The sequence below is a fragment of the Podarcis melisellensis genome, assembly GCF_964234715.1.
Source record: "Podarcis melisellensis genome assembly, chromosome: 6".
Lineage (NCBI taxonomy): Eukaryota > Metazoa > Chordata > Lepidosauria > Squamata > Lacertidae > Podarcis > Podarcis melisellensis.
In genome coordinates this window covers 64471784-64493832 of record NC_138538.1, presented here as the reverse complement: position 1 = coordinate 64493832, position 22049 = coordinate 64471784, and the positions used below count along the sequence as shown (strand labels likewise).

At 40.0% G+C, this 22049-nt stretch overlaps 1 protein-coding gene across 3 annotated transcripts in view; it reads left to right on the top strand.

Annotated features, from left to right (window-relative positions):
• SLC44A5 (solute carrier family 44 member 5) overlaps positions 1-14433 on the top strand; it is a 154089-nt gene extending 139656 nt beyond the window's left edge. For 2 of the 3 annotated variants that reach the window (XM_081914641.1, XM_081914642.1), the window contains exons 19-22: positions 255-325; positions 1265-1353; positions 4959-5043; positions 7373-8030. In XM_081914641.1, the coding sequence (XP_081770767.1) occupies positions 255-325; positions 1265-1353; positions 4959-5043; positions 7373-7485 (358 nt within the window). In that variant the 3' untranslated portion in view covers positions 7486-8030. Of the gene's footprint in view, positions 1-254; positions 326-1264; positions 1354-4958; positions 5044-7372; positions 8031-11706 lie in introns of those variants that run through there. The other variant, XM_081914643.1, reaches the window with a different exon arrangement.
• Positions 14434-22049: the final 7616 nt, after the last annotated feature.

Here is a 22049-nt window from a genome sequence, read left to right as displayed (position 1 = left end):
TTTCCCCAGTATCTCAGAATATAAATCTTTTCTGCCCTTAGATTAATTAGCATGTTTGAACTCTTATCTTTAAAACTAGACTCTTCATTCAGCACAGTGAACTATTACATTACATGGTTGCTTTAGAATTAAACTTTTCAAATTAGTTTTCACACCAAAGCTTCTCAACGATTTTAATGTTGGCTGAAAGTAGCCCTGTTTTAACTTTTGGAGATAAACCTTTTGCAATCCTGTTCATTATCTCTGTTGCATAGAGTTGCAGTGCTGGATAAAGTGACAGACTTTTTACTATTCCTGGGAAAAATTCTTGTTGCTGGAGGTGTGGGTAAGTCAACAGACTCTTTCAGTTTAATATTTTCAGCTTGGTTGAGTTAAAGGAATAGGTTGATAAGGAGTTGACTGAGGCTGGATCTAGACATATCAAAGAAGTGTTTTAGTTTACAGCGTTGTAAATTTAAACAGAGAAAACAGGTAGAGAAATGAGGCTCTACATCGCCATCTGGTGGCACAATGTTATATCGCACATACAACACATATAAATAGCTTTTTCTTTACCAGTGTAGCTGAGTACTGAGACCTCCCTGATTTGGGCACTACTAATTCAAATGTTGTAGCCTTTTTTTAAACCTGAGCTTCATTCATGTAAATCTTTGTGGGGAAATCTTTGTGGGGAAGTTTGATTTTTCACTTTCTTGTTGATTTTGAACTCTTAATTCGCTGGTACTCAACTTCATCTATAATGTGCTGTTTGCTGTTATTGCACATTATTTTAAAGCTGTAAAAGTAAATGAGATTTGTCTGGAAATGCAAACCATGAAATAGTGAAATTGATTAATGTTTTCCTTGTGCTTAAGGACAAATCCCTTGGGCTAATTAATTTACATGTCTTTCGCTTCCTACTTAGCACAGATGTTATTGGGAATTGATATCTCAATTTGTCATATAAAATGTTGAATCAGATATATGGAAATACACCGTAGTTGAATGGTTCTCCAAGACTAAAAGTAGTTGAGTTATTTTTTTAAAAAAAATCTAATTTGTGTTTCTTTTCTCTCTTTTTAAAATTGTACTTTTCATTGCACTGTCTTCTTCTTTACTTATAAAAGCCAGTTTGATTCATAACATGATATTATTGATTAAAATCTTATGGTTGTGTGAATCACAGATAATTAATCTGAATACAGTTTTGTCCCAGTACAAATACTGGAAATAATTCAAGTCAGAATTAGCTGCTTGAAAAATCTTATCTTTCCCCCTCTTATAGGTGTCCTAGCTTTCTTCTTCTTCACACACAGGATACCAATATTCACACAAGAAGCACCATCACTGAATTACTATTGGGTCCCACTCTTGGTAAGAACATTACTAAAGTTCGTAGAAACCAGGTGATCTAGGCCTGGCACCTAGCACCCACCATGGCATGGCAAATGTTAGGATCCATGGGTCTTGAACTCCCTCATTCCCCTTCCCCCTTCCTCTAACAGTGACATCCTTTGCATTTTGTCTGTTGTTGGGCTTTTTCTATTCATCTTCACACCGATAAGAAGCAGCAAAGGGTAGAATAGGTAAGTCCAGAACAAATACACAGTTGTATTAGTGATTCCCAGAAGATCATAGAATCATAGAATCATAGAGTTGGAAGAGACCACAAGGGCCATCGAGTCCAACCCCCTGCCAAGCAGGAAACACCATCAGAGCACTCCTGACATATGGTTGTCAAGCCTCGGCTTAAAGACCTCCAAAGAAGGAGACTCCACCACACTCCTTGGCAGCAAATTCCACTGTCGAACAGCTCTTACTGTCAGGAAGTTCTTCCTAATGTTTAGGTGGAATCTTCTTTCTTGTAGTTTGGAACCATTGCTCCGTGTCCGCTTCTCTGGAGCAGCAGAAAACAACCTTTCTCCCTCCTCTATGTGACACCCTTTTATATACTTGAACATGGCTATCATATCACCCCTTAACCTCCTCTTCTCCAGGCTAAACATGCCCAGCTCCCTTAGCCGTTCCTCATAAGGCATCGTTTCCAGGCCTTTGACCATTTTGGTTGCCCTCCTCTGGATATAAGTGGCACAGTCCATACTCACCAGATATATGGCAGGGAAGAGGAGAGGTCATGGATCAACATCATAGAACAAGAGGGTTCAAGGTTGGGATGGGGGCGGGTTATCAAGCAGCAAAGGAGCTTGCATTAGTGAGATACAAAGTCCCATTGCTTGGGATGGTTTATTTTATATCACATCTAATTGTCTACTTAGGCAGGAAAGGCTTGAAATCCAATGAGTTTGCAAGAGCGCTGCAGATCCACAATTAAAGCCATGGTCAGGCATTCTCCTGAACATGTGGGAATAGGGCAGTAGGACCTCGAGGCAAACCCTGCCTCAGTATTCCTGTAAGTTCTAGTATTTCTTGCTGGTTTTTTTAATGCATGTTAATTGAAGAAACTCTTCCCCAAACTGGGAACCCTCATAAGTCTGGGTTCCTGCTTGCAGGGAGATTTATAAAAGCACATTAAAACTCCCTTCAGGCGAGATCTGAAAAGCAGCTTGCAAGCCATGGACATTGCAGGCATTGCCTTCACCCATGGTTTAAACCTTCGTCTGTTCAGAAAATTGCCTGAACATAGCTCTTGTCTTCTCATGGTTTAAAGTAAGGAATGCTTGTTTTTTCTATTTATTCAGACAATTGCAATCATCTCTAAGCAATATACAGAAACTCAATACAATGGTGTGTTTTTTTCCAAAAAAATCCCCAAGTTATAAAACCAGAAATCAGAATGCCTGCTGGAGTTTTATTTGTTCGTTTATTTAAGTCTTCAGTAGATGTCTGACCTAAACTGGAAGGGAGTACGATAAAATTGGGCCCCTCAGGCTCCTGTGAATACAAGCAGTGCAAAGACCTCACTGATCAAGGCAAGGACTTAAAGGATGAGGAGGTACCTGACATATCCTGCAGCCTAACTTCTTAAGGGGCATGTACAGTGGTGCCCCGCAAGACGAATGCCTCGCAAGACGGAAAACTCGCTAGACGAAAGGGTTTTCCGTTTTTTGAGCTGCTTCGCAAGACGAATTTCCCTATGGGCTTGCTTCGCAAGACGAAAACGTCTTGCAAGTTTGTTTCCTTTTTCTTAACACTATTAATACAGTTGCGACTTGACTTTGAGGAGCAACTCATAGAACGCAGTGTACATAGTAGCCTTTTTTGAGGTTTTTAAAGACTTTGGTGATTTTTGAAGCTTTTCCAAAACTTCTTTTGCAGCCATTTGGTAAGTTAAGCTTTTAAAACTTTTTTTGGGGGGGGTTGGATTTTGGGTTGGGGTGTTTGGAATTCAAGGACTTGGTGTTGGGGAGGGGTTTGCAAGAATCTGGAAGCTTGTGTGTTTTTTTCTGCATTTTTATTATTTTCTGTGACCATTGGGCCACTTTGCTGTTTTTTTTAAAAAAAATTCTGGATTTGAATTTCTGTGTGCTGGGTGGCTGGGGGAACAGTTGGGGAGGGGTTTGCAAGAATCTGGAAGCTTGTGGGTTATTTCTGCATTTTTATGATTTTCTGTGACCATTGGGCCACTCTGCTGTTTTTTTAAAAAAATTCTGGATTTGAATTTCTGTGTGCTGGGTGGCTGGGGGAACAGTTGGGGAGGGGTTTTCAAGAATCTGGAAGCTTGTTTTTTCCCCCTGCATTTTTATGATTTTCTGTGACCATTGGGCCACTCTGCTGTTTTTTTAAAAAAATTCTGGGTTTGAATTTTGAAATGCTCTTTACAGTATGTGTGACTTTAAAGAGCACTTAATAAACTCTTGTTGTACCAAATTTGGCTTTGTTTGGACTTTTTTTGACCATAGGAACGCATTAATTGATTTTCAATGCATTCCTATGGGATTTCGTGCTTCGCAAGACGAAAAATTCGCTAGACGAAAAAATTAATAAACTCTTGTTGTACCAAATTTGGCTTTGTTTGGACTTTTTTTGACCATAGGAACGCATTAATTGATTTTCAATGCATTCCTATGGGATTTCGTGCTTCGCAAGACGAAAAATTCGCTAGACGAAAAAATTCACGGAACGAATTAATTTCGTCTTGCGAGGCACCACTGTAAATTAATATAATGAACACTCACACTTTACATTGTGGGTACCCTTTGCGGGATTGTGCGTGGTGCTACAGTTCCCAGGGAGCTTACTGGCAAACAGGGGCTGACTTGCCTCTCAGTGTTCATTTTTGGAGGTTCACACCCAGCCTCAGGAATCAAGTTTCTTGCTGGGAGGTGGGGCCAGCCCCATTTATAAATAGGGGTTGGAGCCGAGAATAGCCAGGCAGCCAGCTCTGGAGATTCACCCTCCCGTTGTTTAATGTTTCTTGTTTGCAGGTTAACTTTTTCTTCCTGTTTAGCGACCGCTGCTACGGTCTTTGACTGTTTGCTGTTGAAGGACCAGGAAGAAATTTTCCTGCATTGGCAGGTTTTGTCTTCCTCGTAGCAATTCGTCACAACTTTGGCGGTTATGGCCTTGGGTGGAATCCTTGAGTCTTTTCTTCCCTATTTGGGCGTGAAGTGGCGACTCACCCCCCTGCGGTGGCAATTCCCGTGCCCCCTCTTAAAGGGGTTATATATATGGGTGTCACTGGCCATACACTGAAAGGTTGTCAGTGAACTACTCTGCATGCAGCGATATGAACTGGGCTGCCTGCTACACTTACGTCTTGCAGAGCACCCCCATATCCCATTTACCCTGATGAGTCCCAGTTTCCCCTGGCTGGGGGGCTGGGAGGGATACACGCCCAAGGTCTAAGCCAAGGTCTTCCCACATTCAGAAGTTTAATAAAGTTGTGGCCTAATTTTAATTCCATATAACACTGTCAGAGTCTTTATTCCTTCCTTATGATCCCTGGGAGCTGGGGCTGTCGCTGCCTGGTCACACATATGATAATGTATAATTAACATGTTTCTTCCTCCTTTTTTCAGACGGTCATTATAGGCTCTTACCTAGTTGCACATGGTTTCTTCAGTGTCTATGCAATGTGTGTTGACACACTTTTCCTCTGCTTTTGTAAGTAATTGGCTCTTTGTTGTTTACTTTCCTCTTTTTGATAATGCTAAGATAAAGAATATGTAGTAGGAAGCCATTGCTGTTTCTCTCATTGTGCTGTTTGGTCCACTGCAATCTTCACTACACAAGAGATTATGAATTACAGTAATATCAGATGTGGCTTCATTAGTTCAGTCGGTAAAATGTGACTATTCACTAGACCAGCTAGTCTTCAGAGACTGTTTCATAATAAGTACTAACATGTTGCTTCTGGGTGCTCTGTAGTTTCATCATGCCCAGTGTGTTTCACTTGGATGAATGCTGTGCCACCCCGCTTATAACAGCCTTGCAATTTTTGTAGGCACAAGAATGTTGTATTAATTTAAAATAATGTAAAACTGTATTCCCCCTACAGGGGCTGAAGGTTTAATATACATTGACATGACAAACATATATCAGCCCTTATTCACACATTAATCGGAGCAAGGTATTAGCCACATAACATATTTTCAGTATCAAGACTCTTGTAATGCTATGATAGATAGATAGATGATAGATAGATGATAGATAGATAGATACTGTAGATGATAGATAGATAGATAGATAGATAGATAGATAGATATGTACCTTGGAACACATGTAAAGTGCTTATCATTACCACTATAATCAGCCCATAAACACCTAGAATTCACAATATCATTTGAATAAGCGAAAACTTGCCTTCTATCCAGCTATCGTTTTATTATCTATGCACTCCTGATTTTCTGTTCCTCTGTGATATTGATCTCCAATATAGAGATCTCCCCCCTGCTCCGCTTTCTGACCACCTTCTGAGCAAAGGACCGAGCTATCTTGAAGCTGCAATCTATAACTGGAAGCTGATTGCCACCGCCATTTTGCATGCACGTTGGCTTTTTCTGCCATTTCAGTGTGTGCGAGTATTCTTGAGAAAGTTCTAGCACTTGTCTAAAACTGTGATTTGCTGTCTCTTGAAAATCGCTTCCAAAAATTGGTTGGAGCAGGAGATGGTGATCTACAATCTTGGTGTGCATTCATAAAACTTATTTATTATGTTGGAATGCACAGAAAAAAGTCAACTTGAGTTGTTGACTTCCAACAACTAATTTGTTATGAATGGCTGGGTGGATGGGATGTTGTTCATCCTCAAAAACAAGTTTGTTGCCATTATTCAAATTTAAAAATAAGGCTTTGACAAGCGAGCTTGGAGAGGATAACTCTCCACCCAATGTATCCCACATAGTGAAATAAAGGATCAGATTCTGAAGTTGTCAGCTGAATTTGTGAAACTTTATGGTGAATTAAATTTCTTGAAGATCACAGGCATAGGCATCCCAGTTGTTGAGTGAAATCTCTATAATTGCATAGCACTATCATATTTATTTTATGACTTGGCAGTTTATAAACATTCTTACAATACAATTTAACAGCAATGCATCTGAAAGCTGCACTTCTTAAACTCAAAATGGTGTTCTTCCAAGTTAAATCAATTTATTATTGGACTCCCCCCCGCCCTCCCCCCCACCAAAAATGTAATTGTGGAGTGAATTTCGGACCCTTGGATTAGTGCAATCCTTTTCCAAATGTGCTTTCTGAGAACAGGCCACTAGGAAGCTTTTCTGTGCAAGCCCTACCGAAATGAATGATGTGGGTGTCATAATGTGTAAAGGAATGGAGTGATGACCACGGGGCCTGTGAAAGAGGCTTTAATGCAGCCTTTGCCAACCTGGCGCTCTTCAGGTGTTTTGGACTACAACTCCCATCAGCCTCCGCTAAGACTGCAGGCACAAGCTTGGCGAAAGCTGCCCTTATAATATATATGTGTGTCCTCTATTTTGCTGAGCAACTCTCTAAAGATATCAGCAGAGTCTGACCTCTTGTGGCAAAAATAAAAAGCAGAATAAGAAAGAGCCAGAAATAATAATACAGATTTTTCACACGGGATGCAATATTCTTAGGTACAAAGTACTGTTATTACAAGGTGGTCAAGTCCCCAAAGTATGAGATTCATAAGAAAACAGGGCCTTCAGCTTTACTACCAAACACAGAATAATCACTTTTAATATGCTGCATGTGCAGAAGTGTTAAGCGCAATGTTGCTCAACATTGGTTGTGCTCTACCTTCTGTTTATATTAAAAGGTGGGTGTTAGCATTTTCGTGGCACCCTGCGACAGCACCAGCAACACTAAAATTCAGTTCTCTTGTAACAAGTTTTCTAATGTTGTTTCTTTTCCTCCCTCTGAATCTCTGTCTCTTTCTCTCTCATTTTCATTTGTGTTTGACTGCATGGCTGCTTGCTGCTTTGGCTCCTTTTGATCACTTCACATTCAGGTGAAGACTTGGAAAGGAATGATGGATCTACAGCAAAACCCTACTACATGTCAGCTAGTCTACACCGAATTTTGGGGAAGAAGGAACTGAGTCCTAAGAAGTTAATGGGATAATGCTTTTTTTAAAAAAATGTCAAAATGGCAACAGTGTCCGTTTTAAGATAAAATAAGCAGGATCCATATTATTTAGGCTAAAGGTTTTTTTTTAAAAGTATAAATGATGCTTGTGGTTAATGAATGATTTGTGTTTGCTTTGTACTATCTAAAAATGAGCAAATGGGCAACATTTAAAACCATTATTTAACAGCTGTGAAACAAGGCCACATCATAGTTTTTATAGAGTGCCTATGGAAAAGTGTAAATGTGAAGCTTTTTTAATATTTAGCTCTTAGTGTTTAATAACTTTTCTAACTCAAGATTTTGCTGTTTGAAATGACAGCCATTTTGATAAATTTTTTATAGGTGTATATTTGTAAAGGATATTCAGGCATTTTTTGAAAGCACTACAGTGATTCCTAATTAGCCATAAACAGATCAAGACTAGTAACCAGCAGGTGGTCCTAAATTTGTAATTATGGTGCTATGGCTGTATTTTTACTGTACATGCTGGTTGGCAGCAACTTAAACTGTGATTAAATTGTATTGATGGTTCCCTATGACGAAGAGCAAATTGCTATGTCAGTCTCCCCCACTACAGATGTCACATGCAAGGAGGGGGGAGAGAGAGATAGATTAGTATCATACTGAGTCATCTCCAAGAATGCAATGAAAGATTGTTTGAATTGCCTAGAATGAGTGTCATATTATTAAGGATAAACTGTTTTAAAGGGGTCTTGTGCCAGAGATAACATTTTAGGGATAAAATCTAGGCCAAGCCTTTTCCATCTGATGCAATATTAAATCTGTGGTGTAATTTTTTTAAAAAATGATTAGTGGCACTGCTTAAGTGTGCCATGGTTTCGTCCTGTGTTGTGTAAAGATTTAGCTCTATCGGAAATAGGCCCACAGCTTACATGAGGGTTGTGTTATACATAGTCAAAACCCATTAAGTTCAATGATGGGTGGGATTGCCAAAGTATTTTTGCCATGGAACTCGACCTGCTCTTCCCCTTTTAGGTTTTTTTAAAACTTCTTTTTACTGTTCACGTAAAGCTGAATGCACACAAGTTAAATGTGCATAAGTTGCAGCCTTACCTTAATCAGAGAATGAAATCCAACTTGGTAATGTGTTTTTCCCCTGTGGAGAAAGCCCTCCAGGACTAGCTAAAAGCCCCAATTGAAGGTTTTGTGGGGGGTTTTTTTGCTTTGCAGCCATCTCAACTGCTGCTAAGTGGACAGAGAAATAGAATGAGATAAGTGTGGCTTAAGTTGCTTTGAGCCCCTCTATTTATATGAACATCCAATTATTTTTCATATGAGGGAAGAAATATGTGTCATGCTAATGAGCATCCTGGCCAGTCACTGATTAAAGCAAGAACTACATCTGAGTGTCGTTTGAGAAAACACCAGTGATTGAACATCAGCTCAGTATTCCACATAATAAAGTACAGTTTGATAATATTGAAAGTGCAGAAACATTGTAGTTCCCATCAACTATGGAAGGCAAGTGACCATATTGCTCCATAGACACAGTGGGAAAGTACTAACTGTGCGAAGATGAGAAACAGATATTGGAACACAGAACTCTTGGAGGTCTAATCTGTGTTGTTATATGTTCTTATTGGTGGAAACTGAGTGAAGAAACTAAACCTCAGAAAATTGAGAGGCTTCATCATGTTTATAGCCTTCGGTTAAGGACTTACTTTAAGGTAACTTCCTTTATTCACCCCTAAACTATATAATAATTGCAGGATTTGGCTGAATTACAGTAATGTAATTTCTGCTTTTCTGCTTGTTTTGTTCCAGGGTCATGAGAGGCTTCTGAAATTAGTGTAGCAGGTTGTGTTGTTGTTGTTTTTTTAATACAATATTATTTTGTGCTCTCTAACCCCCTTCAACATAATAGCCCTCCATCATTAAGGCAGGAATGACTGGCTATATTTATGGAGAGCATTCAATGAAAATTCATGCACACAATGACTAGTTATTTGTGGAACAGTGGCCTGTTTCTTCTGCAAGTAATTGAGCATGTCTTGAGCTGACAATCTTAAAACTGGAGTTTTCCCAAATTCACTCAGGTGAACAGTTTGAACTCCACATAGCCATTTCATTTCAGTGACAGACAGGTGTCAGCCACCACTCCTTGGCCTATTACAGTGAATCTTGTTAATGAAAGAGGAACCCACCAATGTTTAATATGGCCTGAAGACCTTTCTTTAACCCCCTTGTAATTTTACCTGCAAGCAAAGACTTGTTTCAAGGTGAATATATTTTGGATTAGGATGCTTAAATCCTAGATGACTAGACAACTGAAATACATTCGATTACTGTATTTTTTGCTCTATAAGACTCACTTTTCCCCTCCTAAAAAGTAAGGGGAAATGTGTGTGTGTCTTATGGAGCGAATGCAGGCTGTGCAGCTATCCCAGAAGCCAGAACAGCAAGAGGGATCGCTGCTTTCGCTGTGCAGAGATCCCTCTTGCTGTTCTGACTTCTGGGATTCAGAATATTATTTTTCTTGTTTTCTTCCTCCAAAACTAGGTGTGTCTTGTGGTCTGGTGCGTCTTATAGAGAAAAAAATTCAGTAATTTACTGTTCACTCAACTATGTGCACACTTTCCAAGGCATGCGATCTATTTTCATTCCAGATGAATGTAGGCATGGGGTTAGATCCAGGGGGAAGTCAGATAAAGGGTGTTGGTAGTAGAAACTGGCTTTCCCGCCCACTCCTCAACCCAGGAACTCCACCCATCCTCCTAAAAGTCTCTTGAGAGTCAGTGGACCCTGCTGAATGGTGTGGGCTATAAGGAGAAACAGGGACTCCTTGAAAGCCATTTCACAAGCAAAGCGTCCACCTGTGGGAGGTGCCTCAACTTGATTTTCAGAGATCTCATCCATGCTGCAGCCCACCCCATTCACCAGGGTCTTCCTTTAGGAATGATGGAGGAGGAGGAGGAGGAGACAGAAATGTCAGCTTCTGCCAGCCCCGCTCTGCAAGCTGGTCCAACTAATAATATGTACTGTAGTTCCTAAGTCTCAGATGCAATAGGAAGTGGGAAACAGGTATGTTCTTGAATTATTGATCATTTGCATACTATCAATGTCATCCATTACTGGATGACCAAAATATAATGTCCCAAATACTGCTATAAGTTAATAAGCAATTGGTTATTGTTAGCAACTGGAGGTCCTGGAAGCAAATGTGTGTTGCCATCAAAAGATGTTGCATTGAGACACTTGGGAAGCCCTGAGATCAGCATCTCTGTGCAAATTGGGGATGAGCATGAATCTGCATTGGCAGAAGGCTGCTTATGCAAAAAAAATCTATTGTGCTGAATCAGGCCAATAGTGTACTTATTACTGCTTTTGAAATTAATACACTAATTCCAATTGATCTCAATCAATTAGGCAAGACACTAGCCTGATTTTCAGGTTTTACATACCAGGATATATTTCAGTGTCAGTATGCCTAAAGTTGTGTCCAAGATCTTAAGATGCAATCTGAGTTACAGCTTTAATCTGGAAGCTTTGTAAGCTGCACCTCCACAAATGTTTATGATACGTGTCCAAAGTGTCAAATATTTTTGAGGGGAACATCCTAGAGCCATTTTATCAATTAAGCAACTAAGAAAACTGTGAAAATGCAAAGCAATAGCACTGAAATTTGGCATTCATGCATTCATCTGAAGTATCTGCTAAATTGTTGCAAAGAGAAAACTTGGTATACAAAATTCCTGAATATCTTTCTCGGAAATGAATGTGCAAACTAGGGAATAATTTATTTTTTGAAAGATAAATACTTTTGAACTTGATTGATGTGTTTCTTAATCCTTGGGCCAAATCCTGCTGTTTATTATAATGTCGGTTTTATGCATAACGTGCTTTAACATAAAAGCTAAAGCTGGATTAAAATGCACTTCCTCGCTTTTGAGTATTGGGCAAATCATTTCGAGGTGAGATGATTAAATTTTAAAATAAGGCTTTGATCCTGCACCCATTCATGTCAAAGGAAGGCAAATGTCTCATTGACTGAACTGGTGCAGCATCTGGCCAACGCAATGAAAAAGGGCTGATTACGTTATTGCACCCGTTTACAGTATAGTAAACGCCAAACCATCCAGTATAGAAAATACACTGAGGATTTTGCTGTTGTGCACGAAAAAGGTCAGCAGGTGGCAGGATTGCTTTTGTATTACATTGGTTTGATTCTTTGCTCTTTGGCATTCTTCCTCCTAGTGGAAGATTTAGAAAGTCATGATGGCTCTGCTGAAAGACCTTATTACATGAGTAAATCTCTGCTGAAGATTCTGAACAAGCAGAACATGCAAACCAAGAGACAATAGGAAATGCCCAGTGTCCTAAACCACGCAATCATGTTTCGTTTGATGCATTGTTTCTTCGATACGGTATTGATTGTCAGCTATCATTTGCGCATGTTTTATACCAAAGCTATTGTAGATGTGAAGCCATCAAAAGTTTGTAACGGCATTGTGTGTGTGTGTGGTTTGTTTTTAAATCCAACAACAAAAACCATGGGAGCATTTTTTTATACTGAGATTTTTAAAATTATTTTTATTCTCTCCCCCCCCCCCCCATTTTGCCTTTAATTCTTGTGGCTTGGGTATTTGAAATGAAAGATTGTTAAAATGTCTGGCTGCTTTTTCTGTTTTGTTTTTTTAAAAAGAAAATATGTTTTACTGTTGCGGATTTTGCTCTGAGCGAGTGAAGAGATTTCTTAAAAAGTGAAAAGGTCCTTTTCCATTTAGGTGGTCATGGAATACGTCAATGTCTCTTGATTGCATTTAGAGCCTTGCCAGTCTCCTAGCCTGTACAGCTGTGTGCTCTATGACAAAGTGCCTTACTGGCTAATAATATTAACTAGCTTATGTTTTGAAGTTTACAAGCGCCATTTGAAACACAGAGCTACTAACTGCTTGACAAAATAAACAAAACTGTCTTTCAGCTTACTTGAAATGTATTGATACAAATCTGTTCCTTTGCCCCTGTGTGAAATATTTGCAGTATCTACATTTTCCTACTATCATCTTCAAAAAAAAAACACAGTAGAGAGTGGTATCTTTTAGAGAATTGCTTAGGGACATTTGGGTTTCCAATGCTTAGCTTTATCTGTGTCGAATGTATGCTGCAAGAAACCTTTAAGCAAGGCCTAGCTTACAGAACTCTCTTTTTAGAGGAACTATCCATGTATATGTTTGGTGCATGGGACCCTGGTGCACTGGTTCCATGCATCCATTCCTCATACTCAGCCTGTGCTAACTTTCAGCTTCGACAGGTGATGTGGTCCCCATGTAGGAAACATATGCAAAATTTTGAACAATGTGGGACCCCCTCCCCCAGAACTTCCCACTCTCCCAGTTTAAAGATGTTTGAGAATAGGGTTGCAAACTGTCCTTTGTACCTGTGCCTTTTTAACAGCGGCCTGGCTGTGGCTTGTTGGAATGATCAGATGATAATTTCTCTCTCTCCATACTATTAAATGCTTCAGCTGTTAATTCCTGCATATTGAGCTGCTGTTAAAAACACAACTCCAGAGATTACCTGAAAAGCAGCCAAACTCTGATGCAGAGCAACCCTAAGTACCTGATGTAGGTTTACCTATTCCTGGAGTTAATCGGGAATTAATTTTTCTTCTTCTTCTTCTTGCTGGCCTTGTGTTTGCAGAGTATTTCTTTTCTGATTCTAGTGGTAGTGAAATAACCACTCTGCAGTTTTCACAATTAACATTATGCTGTCAGTGGCGTAAGCCCTGACAGAGCTGCTTCTTAAGCAGATGTGGTAGTATGTCCCTTTGGGGCATGGAAATGCCTCCCCCCCCTCACAATAATAGCTACAGTTAATGACAACTGTAGCATATAAGCCCTCCTAACAGGAGATAACAGTGGCATGCCAACCATAGCTATGGTGCAAAAAGTGCTTGTGTATCTTAGGCCCAAGGAGAGAGAGCAGACAACTTAGGGTGTAAATATTGAAATTCTTTGTCCAAATTAGTCACTTCCGTAACACCCTCAACACTAAAGGAGGGGAGAAAGCTTTCAGGACTGCAGCCTCACAACACCCCAGTCTTAAATGCATTTGCTTGTCTGTAAGTTCCATTGATTTCAAGTAAGTGTGTCTACAGTCGGAGAGTTTAAATACTGGACCAGATATAAAATTGGCTTTATCAAAGTAAAAGAAATGGGACCAGGGTTTAATTTTTAGAGCTTTTCTTACAGGGACTCGCACCTTCATAGAAGGTGGTTAGCTAGTCAGGGCTGTACCACACACCTGTGTCAATTCTTTAAAGAACTACACCCCTATTTAAATTAGAAGAAATGGGAATGAAAAGATGCATACTACACTTGTGTAAAGTGTTTATTGCTTTGTTGACTAGTGTGAAATGGATGCTTTGTTTTTAGACTCTTGCTAAGATGTTATTTTATAAAACGACTCTTAATTTTATAACTTTTGATACTGAATTATTGCTTCCCTTGTAAAATGTTGGTAATTTGCACTTCACAGTATAAAAACTTAAGAACATAATGGCTTCTTCAGTTTTTGAAATGTATGGCTAATGGTACTAATATTGATCATTCATGCAGTCTGTTTGTTTGTAAAAAAAAAAAAAGGGCCTATCAGCATCAGAAATATGTATTCATAAATTGCATGGTGGCAAATGAAAGACCTTGTTGTCAGTTTCCCCTGTGATCACATTTCTACTTTAAATGTGATTTTAGAGACTATCTGTTTTTTCCCCTTTTTTGTTTTTTGTGCCCGAACCAAATTAACATGAGCACACGGCCACCTGAGCTCTAAAATCTTTTTGCTTCTGCTGTGCAGAAATATTAGGGACATATTGTTGAAAATATCTTTTCAGAACTAAAATGTTTAATATTTAACACAATTTGTTGTTCCTTATTGTTTTACAGCTCTTGAGGTTCTAATAAAGATTTAGATAAAGAAAAAGCACCTTTCTGTTTTTGTTCCTTCTTAGGTGGCGAAGAGTCATAGCTTAGTAGTAGAGCAGGCAAAAGTAGTCGATTGCCGGGTTCAATCCCTGACATCTTCAGGTAGACCTGGGAGAGAACCCTGATTCAAAAAGTGTAGAAAGCTGCTGCCAGTCAGAATAGACGATCCTGAACTACATAGACCAATGACCTGACTCTGTATAAGGCAGCTTTCTCTGTTTCTATGTACCATAATTTTGAAAGGGTTCTCATTGTGTTACTGTTGTGCATAACCCCATTCTCATCACTTCACAGAAGTACAGAAGGATAGTTTTTGATATTCATGTACTCAAAAGTATAAGCAAGTATTAGGGCAAAACATTCTAATTTCACATATACATTAATGTGGTCCAAACTAGCAGTGAATAACCTTGCGGTGATAGTGGATAGCTCAGTGAAAGTGTCAGCCAGGTAAGCAGCAGCTACGAAAAGGGTAGGATAGGCAGGGTTTTTCTTATGCTGTGGATAATTTAAAAGTAAAACAGGCTTATGCCAATGTTAACAAACTTGAAGTCTCCTTGCCATTTTTCCTATCCCCCCTCCCCTCAAAATTTGTTTTTATAGAGGAAAGAGGCCCATAAGGAGTGACTTTCACACAGTAACTACTGTAAACTATTTTAACACTTAGTTGAGCTTCAAATCTTCCTCTAGTCACGCAAACAACCTGAGGAGTGTTGGATTCACTGTCAATTGAGCAACACAATCTGTTAGATAATATGTGCTCTGCATTAGGCTGTGGCCAGAGAGATTATAGGTGTAATTAGATACTTCTGCACAATTATTTCTAACTGTAATGGCAGCCTCACGTAGACCACACTGAGGTACCTTGAGGTTACCAACACATGGGCTACAGTGCTCAGTGAACCCATTAGAACTGATAAAATGTACTCCTAGCCTCAGGGGACTCTTGGGATGTATCTATATGTCTTTAGGGGCCAGGCAAAAGCTTTGCAGTATAACCAAGTCTTTGGCCTTTTTTAGAAGTGGGTGGGATGCTTTCAAAACAACTAAGTGGGATCTAATGTCTATTTGTTTGGTTATAAGTTGCTTTGGGTTACCCTGGCCAAGATAAAGCAACTGACAAATTTAATAAATAAAATAAATTTCAATCAGTAGCTTGCTCAAATGTAGCAACCCCTTCCACCTTTTCCTTTAACCCAAACCCATTCTGTATTGCAACATCGGACCTCAGCACTGCATAATTCAGTGTTAATTATAGTTTTGAAAAAAGACACTGAAATTACTAGAAAGTGATCCAAGGATCATCCTAAGGAAAGTAATGGGCCTTGTTTTCACTGGAAAGTTGCAGGATATTTCTGTTTTGAAAACTTTTTTTAAAATAAAAAAAATTTAACTGAAATTTGTAATAGAGATTTAGATGTTGTTAAGACCTGTTCATATTCAAGTGGGAAGAAAGTAGATGGTGCTGAGATTCTTTCATATGCCATGATCTTTACTCAGAAACAGATGAAATAAATAGTATTAAAGAAATATCACATGCTTGGAAATTCTTAACTAGGTGTACTTTTTTTGAAAGTAGAGAAATCATTTCTTTATCCTGCAACACACCTGGAAAACTTCAGAACACTGTAATAATTATTAACATATAATTGAACAACAATATATAATCCATCACCGCTAAATTCATCATCTCGGACTAAGTCAAAGAATGCATTTGTAATCTAAAAGTAAAAGGGTTGCTGAAAGTCCAAGACCTTTCATGTTCACTCCGTATGCACAGAGTTGTTTTTAATTAAATCTGGATTTCTTAAACTACTCCAGCATTTTCTTGCGTCACATGCTACCTCTGAGAATGGACTGCAGTTATTGATTATTGTGTCTCTGCTCAGTTGCGAGACATAACTTATTGCAAACCTGCTTTCTTTCTCCTCTTTAAGGCATGCTCATAAACGGACACTCTGTGATTGATGTGTTTTATGTAGCTCATAGTTTTCTTAACTTTCAAATTACATTTAAATCTACAGTTGGCTGGATGCCACAGAAATCTTAATCCATCTCCAGATGAATTTTAAAACCAGGGCTCATTCTCTCTCTTATTCTGTGTCTGCATCATAGATATCATGGTCTCTAAACTTGGTGTCATGTTCCTCCTGCAGTTGGTTCTCCTGTTTTTAAGCACAGGTCAAGCTGAATTATCCGCTCTCCCCCACGGGGTGGGGGTGAGGAATATTACTCCAAGCAGAAGTCTGTATCCCTTGAGGAAAGGGCAACAACTGAGATATGCAAGGAAGATGGGAATAGTATCTGTGAGGATATGCATGCACTAGTAGCAATTTTTCTGCACACAGGAAAAATACATTGGGCATATTTGAAGGGGATGAGTCTGGGACAGCAGAGGGATGTCATAATTTTTTAGCAAGTTAGAAGAGTTGATAATACTGGGAAGATCTAAGCAGAGGGTGTCAATACATTGTGGGTTCTTTCCTTGCACCTCCCTCCACCGAAATTAGGCTTGAAAGAAGCACCCTGCAGTAGCCAACAGAAGAGATTGAGGGGGGAGTGTTGCCCACAAGTGCTTCTCTCGTGTGAAAATAAATCCAAAAAGATTGACAATGCCTAAAGAGAAAGACCAAAGGGAAGTCTAGGCAACAGCATGCCCAGTTCAAGGGAGCAGAAATATAGTCTGCTCAGTCTTGAGATAGGTTAGTGGCAGAGAAGGCAGAAACAGTTCATTCACTATTAGGTAGTATCATATCAAATGGAAATAAATTAGACCAGTGCACACTGACACAAACAAAACTGGGTCTGGCAATTCATATTCTAAGAGAACAAGGGAGGTGTTCATGGTGAGTTCCGGCACCTCTTTTTCAAGAAAAATAGCAGAGTGCCTTGCTATTCTCAAAACCCCTGAGCACCGGACACACTAGCAGGGGCTGATGGTAGCTGAATTGCAACTGTGTCTGGAAGACCAGTCTCCCCCCTCCCTGCAGTACAAGTTGCTTATGGCTGCAACTCAGCTTGTTTTCCCTGAGTGCAACCCTTTTGTCTTTTGTTCAATAGCTGGGCAAAAGGAAATGCAGCCTGTCACACCTGGGAATTTTTCACTAGTAAATCACTATTAAAAGAGACACATGCAACACATTCTCTTTTTGCCTTGCCATGAACTCCACCACGTGCCACTTGTACATTCATTGCTGGTTTATTGTAGAAAACGGCTCTGTAAATGCATGTTTCCCCCAGAGCTGACAGATGTGTTGCTTTCAGGGGATGTAAGGAGAGGAAAGGGAAGGATTGTTTTCTTCCCTGGGCCACAATGTTTCTGGTTGCCATCATTTGCTACACGTCTGACCAAATCAATTTCCTCCCTCAGTTCAATTTTCATGTCATCTTATCCGAAGGTCTCGTTTCTGTTGGTTTGGCTGGGATGGGAGAGTGATCTATTTTCATTTTGCTGCGTGAAGCTCTTTCTGTTCTTTGTATGATTATTGTTATGATTAAAAGAAAGGGGGGGAGGGAACGACCACTGGAATGGAAAGGCAGCATCAGGAAAGCTCTCTTGCTGACTAGAGGCTCCCAGAGGTCATGGAATACCTTTGGGATGGCACCTCTTACTGGAAACCAAAGAAACTTGCTTCCTCATGAAGGAGGTATCACCCACCAACCTCCACGACAGACTTGGCCTGTGAACTGATAGGCAGAGTCTTGGTCATGCTCTTAAACCTTGACCAAGTTGGGCTTCCCAATTTTATTTTTCTTTCATTCCCACCCCCCACCCGCTTTCCCTGTCTTTCGGACATATTCCCTTCAGAATCAGACAGACAGGTAAGCTGCCTGGGACAGAGGCATAGGAATCCTTCTGTCACTGGGGATTTTCCCGCTCTTTTTTTTTCTGAAGCCAATAGGATAGCAGGATCAGAATGTTCCTCATTAGGGAGTTTCTTCTGTCCCCAAAGCCCTGACGAGGTCCAGGGGAGACCACAGCTGCTGCTGCTGCTGCTGCTGTTACCTCAGGAGTTCATGAGGATTTTAAAAGGATTTTCTTAGGGGCTGAGCCTGTAATATTTATATAAAGGAGCATTACCAAAGGCATCAGCAGAGATCCTGAATTAGTGCTTCTAAACATCAACAGTTCTTAAGAATTATTACAAGAAATAAAATTACCTCATGAATCTGAGGAGTTCCCTTAAAGAATGGCTCTGTGGCCACCACAGTAGATACAAGATTAGTTTATCCCTTCTCAAATCTCATGAAGCTTCAGCCTTAACTGGTTGTGCCTCATTTTATCTGTGTTTTCACTTCATGACCTAAGGAACTCCTAGAAAACGCACATCAGTAGGGCTTTGTTCTCCATTTAGTTTATGTAACCTAACTAAGGCTTGCACTTGATGATGGATGCAAACTTATTCTGTGCTCCCCCCCTGCCTTTATTTTAGCAATTCAAGAAATAAATGTTGGGGGGGGTAGTATATATGACAAGAGGATGCTTCTTTTTCTATTATCTAATGAAAAGAAATATAATTTTAATTTCCTAAAATTTATATACTACTTGATTGTAGAAAAAAACCTCAAAGTAGTTTGCAAAAAAAGCTAAAACAATAAAATTACCACTAAAAAATTACAACCATAAAGCATACAAAAATTCAAAACCACTATAGAATTTACTAAAACAAATTAGAACTCAAGATTTTCTAAACATCTGGGTAAGCCTCTAACCCTTCTAATAGCCTCTTTTTAAGAAGTAGCTTAAATGTAAGGAGCGCAAGGGAGCACAGGTGCTACGGGGCTGGCAATATCCCATCCACAGAAGTCTGAAAAATTCTTACCTTACTAGAGAAGCTTATGCCACAGATAACTGGCTGATTTCAAGGCATTCAGGAAAGTCATTGTCCACACTTGTTGGTAAACTTGTTTTTCCTTGGTTCTCAAACTACTGAGCAGGTATCTCTCTTAACTGAAGATTTAGGTTGTGAATCTCCCCAGAGAACATTCACTTTACTTTCTTAGTTTTCTTGAAAGCAAACACATGGAAAGCACCAAGACGACAGTGGAGGCTCTTCTGGCAAGAGAAATCTGTAGCTTTTGTGGATCTCATTTACATGTATACTAATAATTTTCCCCAACTTCAGAAGCTGTGCCGAGAATTCAGACGGCTTTCTGGGGGGCAATTGCCATGAACAAAAGCCCCTTCCACCCCAGAGGGTTTTCTACCAACGCTGATTGCCTATGTATCAACTCACCTGCATCTGCGGTTGATTCACAGCAATCTCTATTTTCCTAGCCATTACAAGTGGTTTTAATTTCAACCGGAGCTCAAGAGTTTCCAAGTGACCCTATAACGTATTATTTCTGGGTTTTTCATTAAAAGAGTGGAATATTTTTCAGGTTCCGTGCTGCTTTTTCCAAGAACAATGAAGGACTTCACATGGGATCTTATACAACTACAGTGTTATGAGAAGACAACATAACTAACCTCTATACCATTTCGTTTACTTTGATTCTAAAATTCACCAGAGTGCATTTTCGATATTGGCAGTGGGCATTTCCTTCATCTGGAGGAAAGCCTGTTTGTGTCTTCAGCCACCTTCAAGGTGACCGTGTATTTCTCCAGATTTTGGTAGGATTCAGGGTCCAGTAAAAAGGTAAAGGTAAAGGTACCCCTGCCCGTACGGGCCAGTCTTGCCAGACTCTGGGGTTGTGCGCCCATCTCACTCAAGAGGCCAGGGGCCAGCGCTGTCCGAAGACACTTCCGGGTCACGTGGCCAGTGTGACATCGCTGCTCTGGCGAGCCAGAGCTGCACACGGAAACACCGTTTACCTTCCCGCTAGAAAGCAGTCCCTATTTATCTACTTGCACCCGAGGGTGCTTTCGAACTGCTGGGTTGGCAGGCAGGCGCTGGGACCGAGCAGCGGGAGCGCACCCCGCCGCGGGGATTCGAACCACCGACCTTTCAATCGGCAAGCCCTAGGCGCTGAGGCTTTAACCCACAGTGCCACCCGCGTCCCTCAGGGTCCAGTAGGCTATCCTTAACTGGAGCCTTTTGAACTGATAGCTTAGAGGCTCGACAGTTGGGATACTCCAAGTGTACAGGCCCTGCCCACCTGTCAATTCTGATAAGGATTTAGCTGTTGTGGCAAAATGATTCCCCATCCCTGCTCCAGATAGACAGGTATACATACATCACTTCTATGAAAAGTTAGCTGCAGCAGTACGATATGATGATAATTGGAATATCCACTAGACCAAGGACAAGTTTACAGTCGGGAATTCTTTAGCCAGGCTCCTAAGCTTTTTAACAGATGAAAAATAGTGCAATGCTTCTTGGCAACTTGATTTCGGAAAATATTTTGATGTGCTGAAGTCAGAAACACAATTTTTCTCAAGATACATAATATAAGTAACCCAATCCTTACATTGTAAGCATTGCGACAAACCTTACAATAAGGAACAGGGCTTATGCTAGCACTGGAGTCTACGGACAGACCCCTGAGCATATTAATAACAAAGTTGTATTCAGCTGCGATAAAATTACATTGACTCTGCTTAGAGATTGAAAAGTCCTATGGAGAACATAATTTAAAATTGCAAACATAGAATGCACAAGTTCAGTATGCACTATTGGAATAGGGAATTCATATGTCCTTGAAGTCATAATCTTGAACTTTTTTTAATATAGATGTACATTTTCAATAACAAATATACAACGAAGAGAAACAGATGGACTAGTCCAATATATTGTCAGCAGGGATGGTCACTGACATAACAAACGTTTCTGGAAATATAAAGCTGAATATTACTAGTATTATTAGTATTAGTTGTTTTGTTTTTTAAACCTACACTGGAGCCCAATAAATAATCGTAATAAAAAAGGACTCTCTCTTAAGCCCTTAAAGTTTTATTTCTCAGGTGTCTTAATTATGCAATATGCTGAGTTTTCCAGTGTCTGAAGTGCATGGACAAGGTCACGGTCTTTCATGGCTATATTTTGTTGAGCTTCTAATATTCACATAAGTCCTAAAAGGGGATTGGGGAATGAAAACAGAATTTCAGAAAGAAAATGTGGGGATTCTGTACATTATAAAAGACTATGGCATTCTGGGCTAGATGGGGCCTTTGATCTGATTTCACAGGTCTATTCTTACACTCCAAGAAACAAGGCAGGAGAGAGGGGAAGCTGCCTTATACTGAGCCAGGCCATTGGTCCATCTAGCTCAGTATGGTTTCCACTGACTGGCAGGAGCTCTCCAGAGTTTCAGGCAGGAGTCTCTCCCAGCCTCCACCTGGGCATTGAATCTGGGACCTTCTGCATGCAAAGCAGATGCTCGGCCGCTGAGCTACAAGCCCTTCACACGACTCGCCCTAGCCCATGATTTCTGGGCTTGGCTGTCCTGTTTTTGCATATACACTTAACCCTTGGATTCAAACCCACATGCAAGATGTGACCATGCTGTATTTACAAACCATTTTGGCATTATATAAATTAATAGACAGTCAAGTTTGGCCATTGTGGCAATCAGAATATTGGATTTTATGCAGCAAGAGTCACCATACGTTCTCTGCTTAAGAGTGTGTGGTGAATCTCTTAGAGCAAGTTAGATACTTAAGCTTATCACATA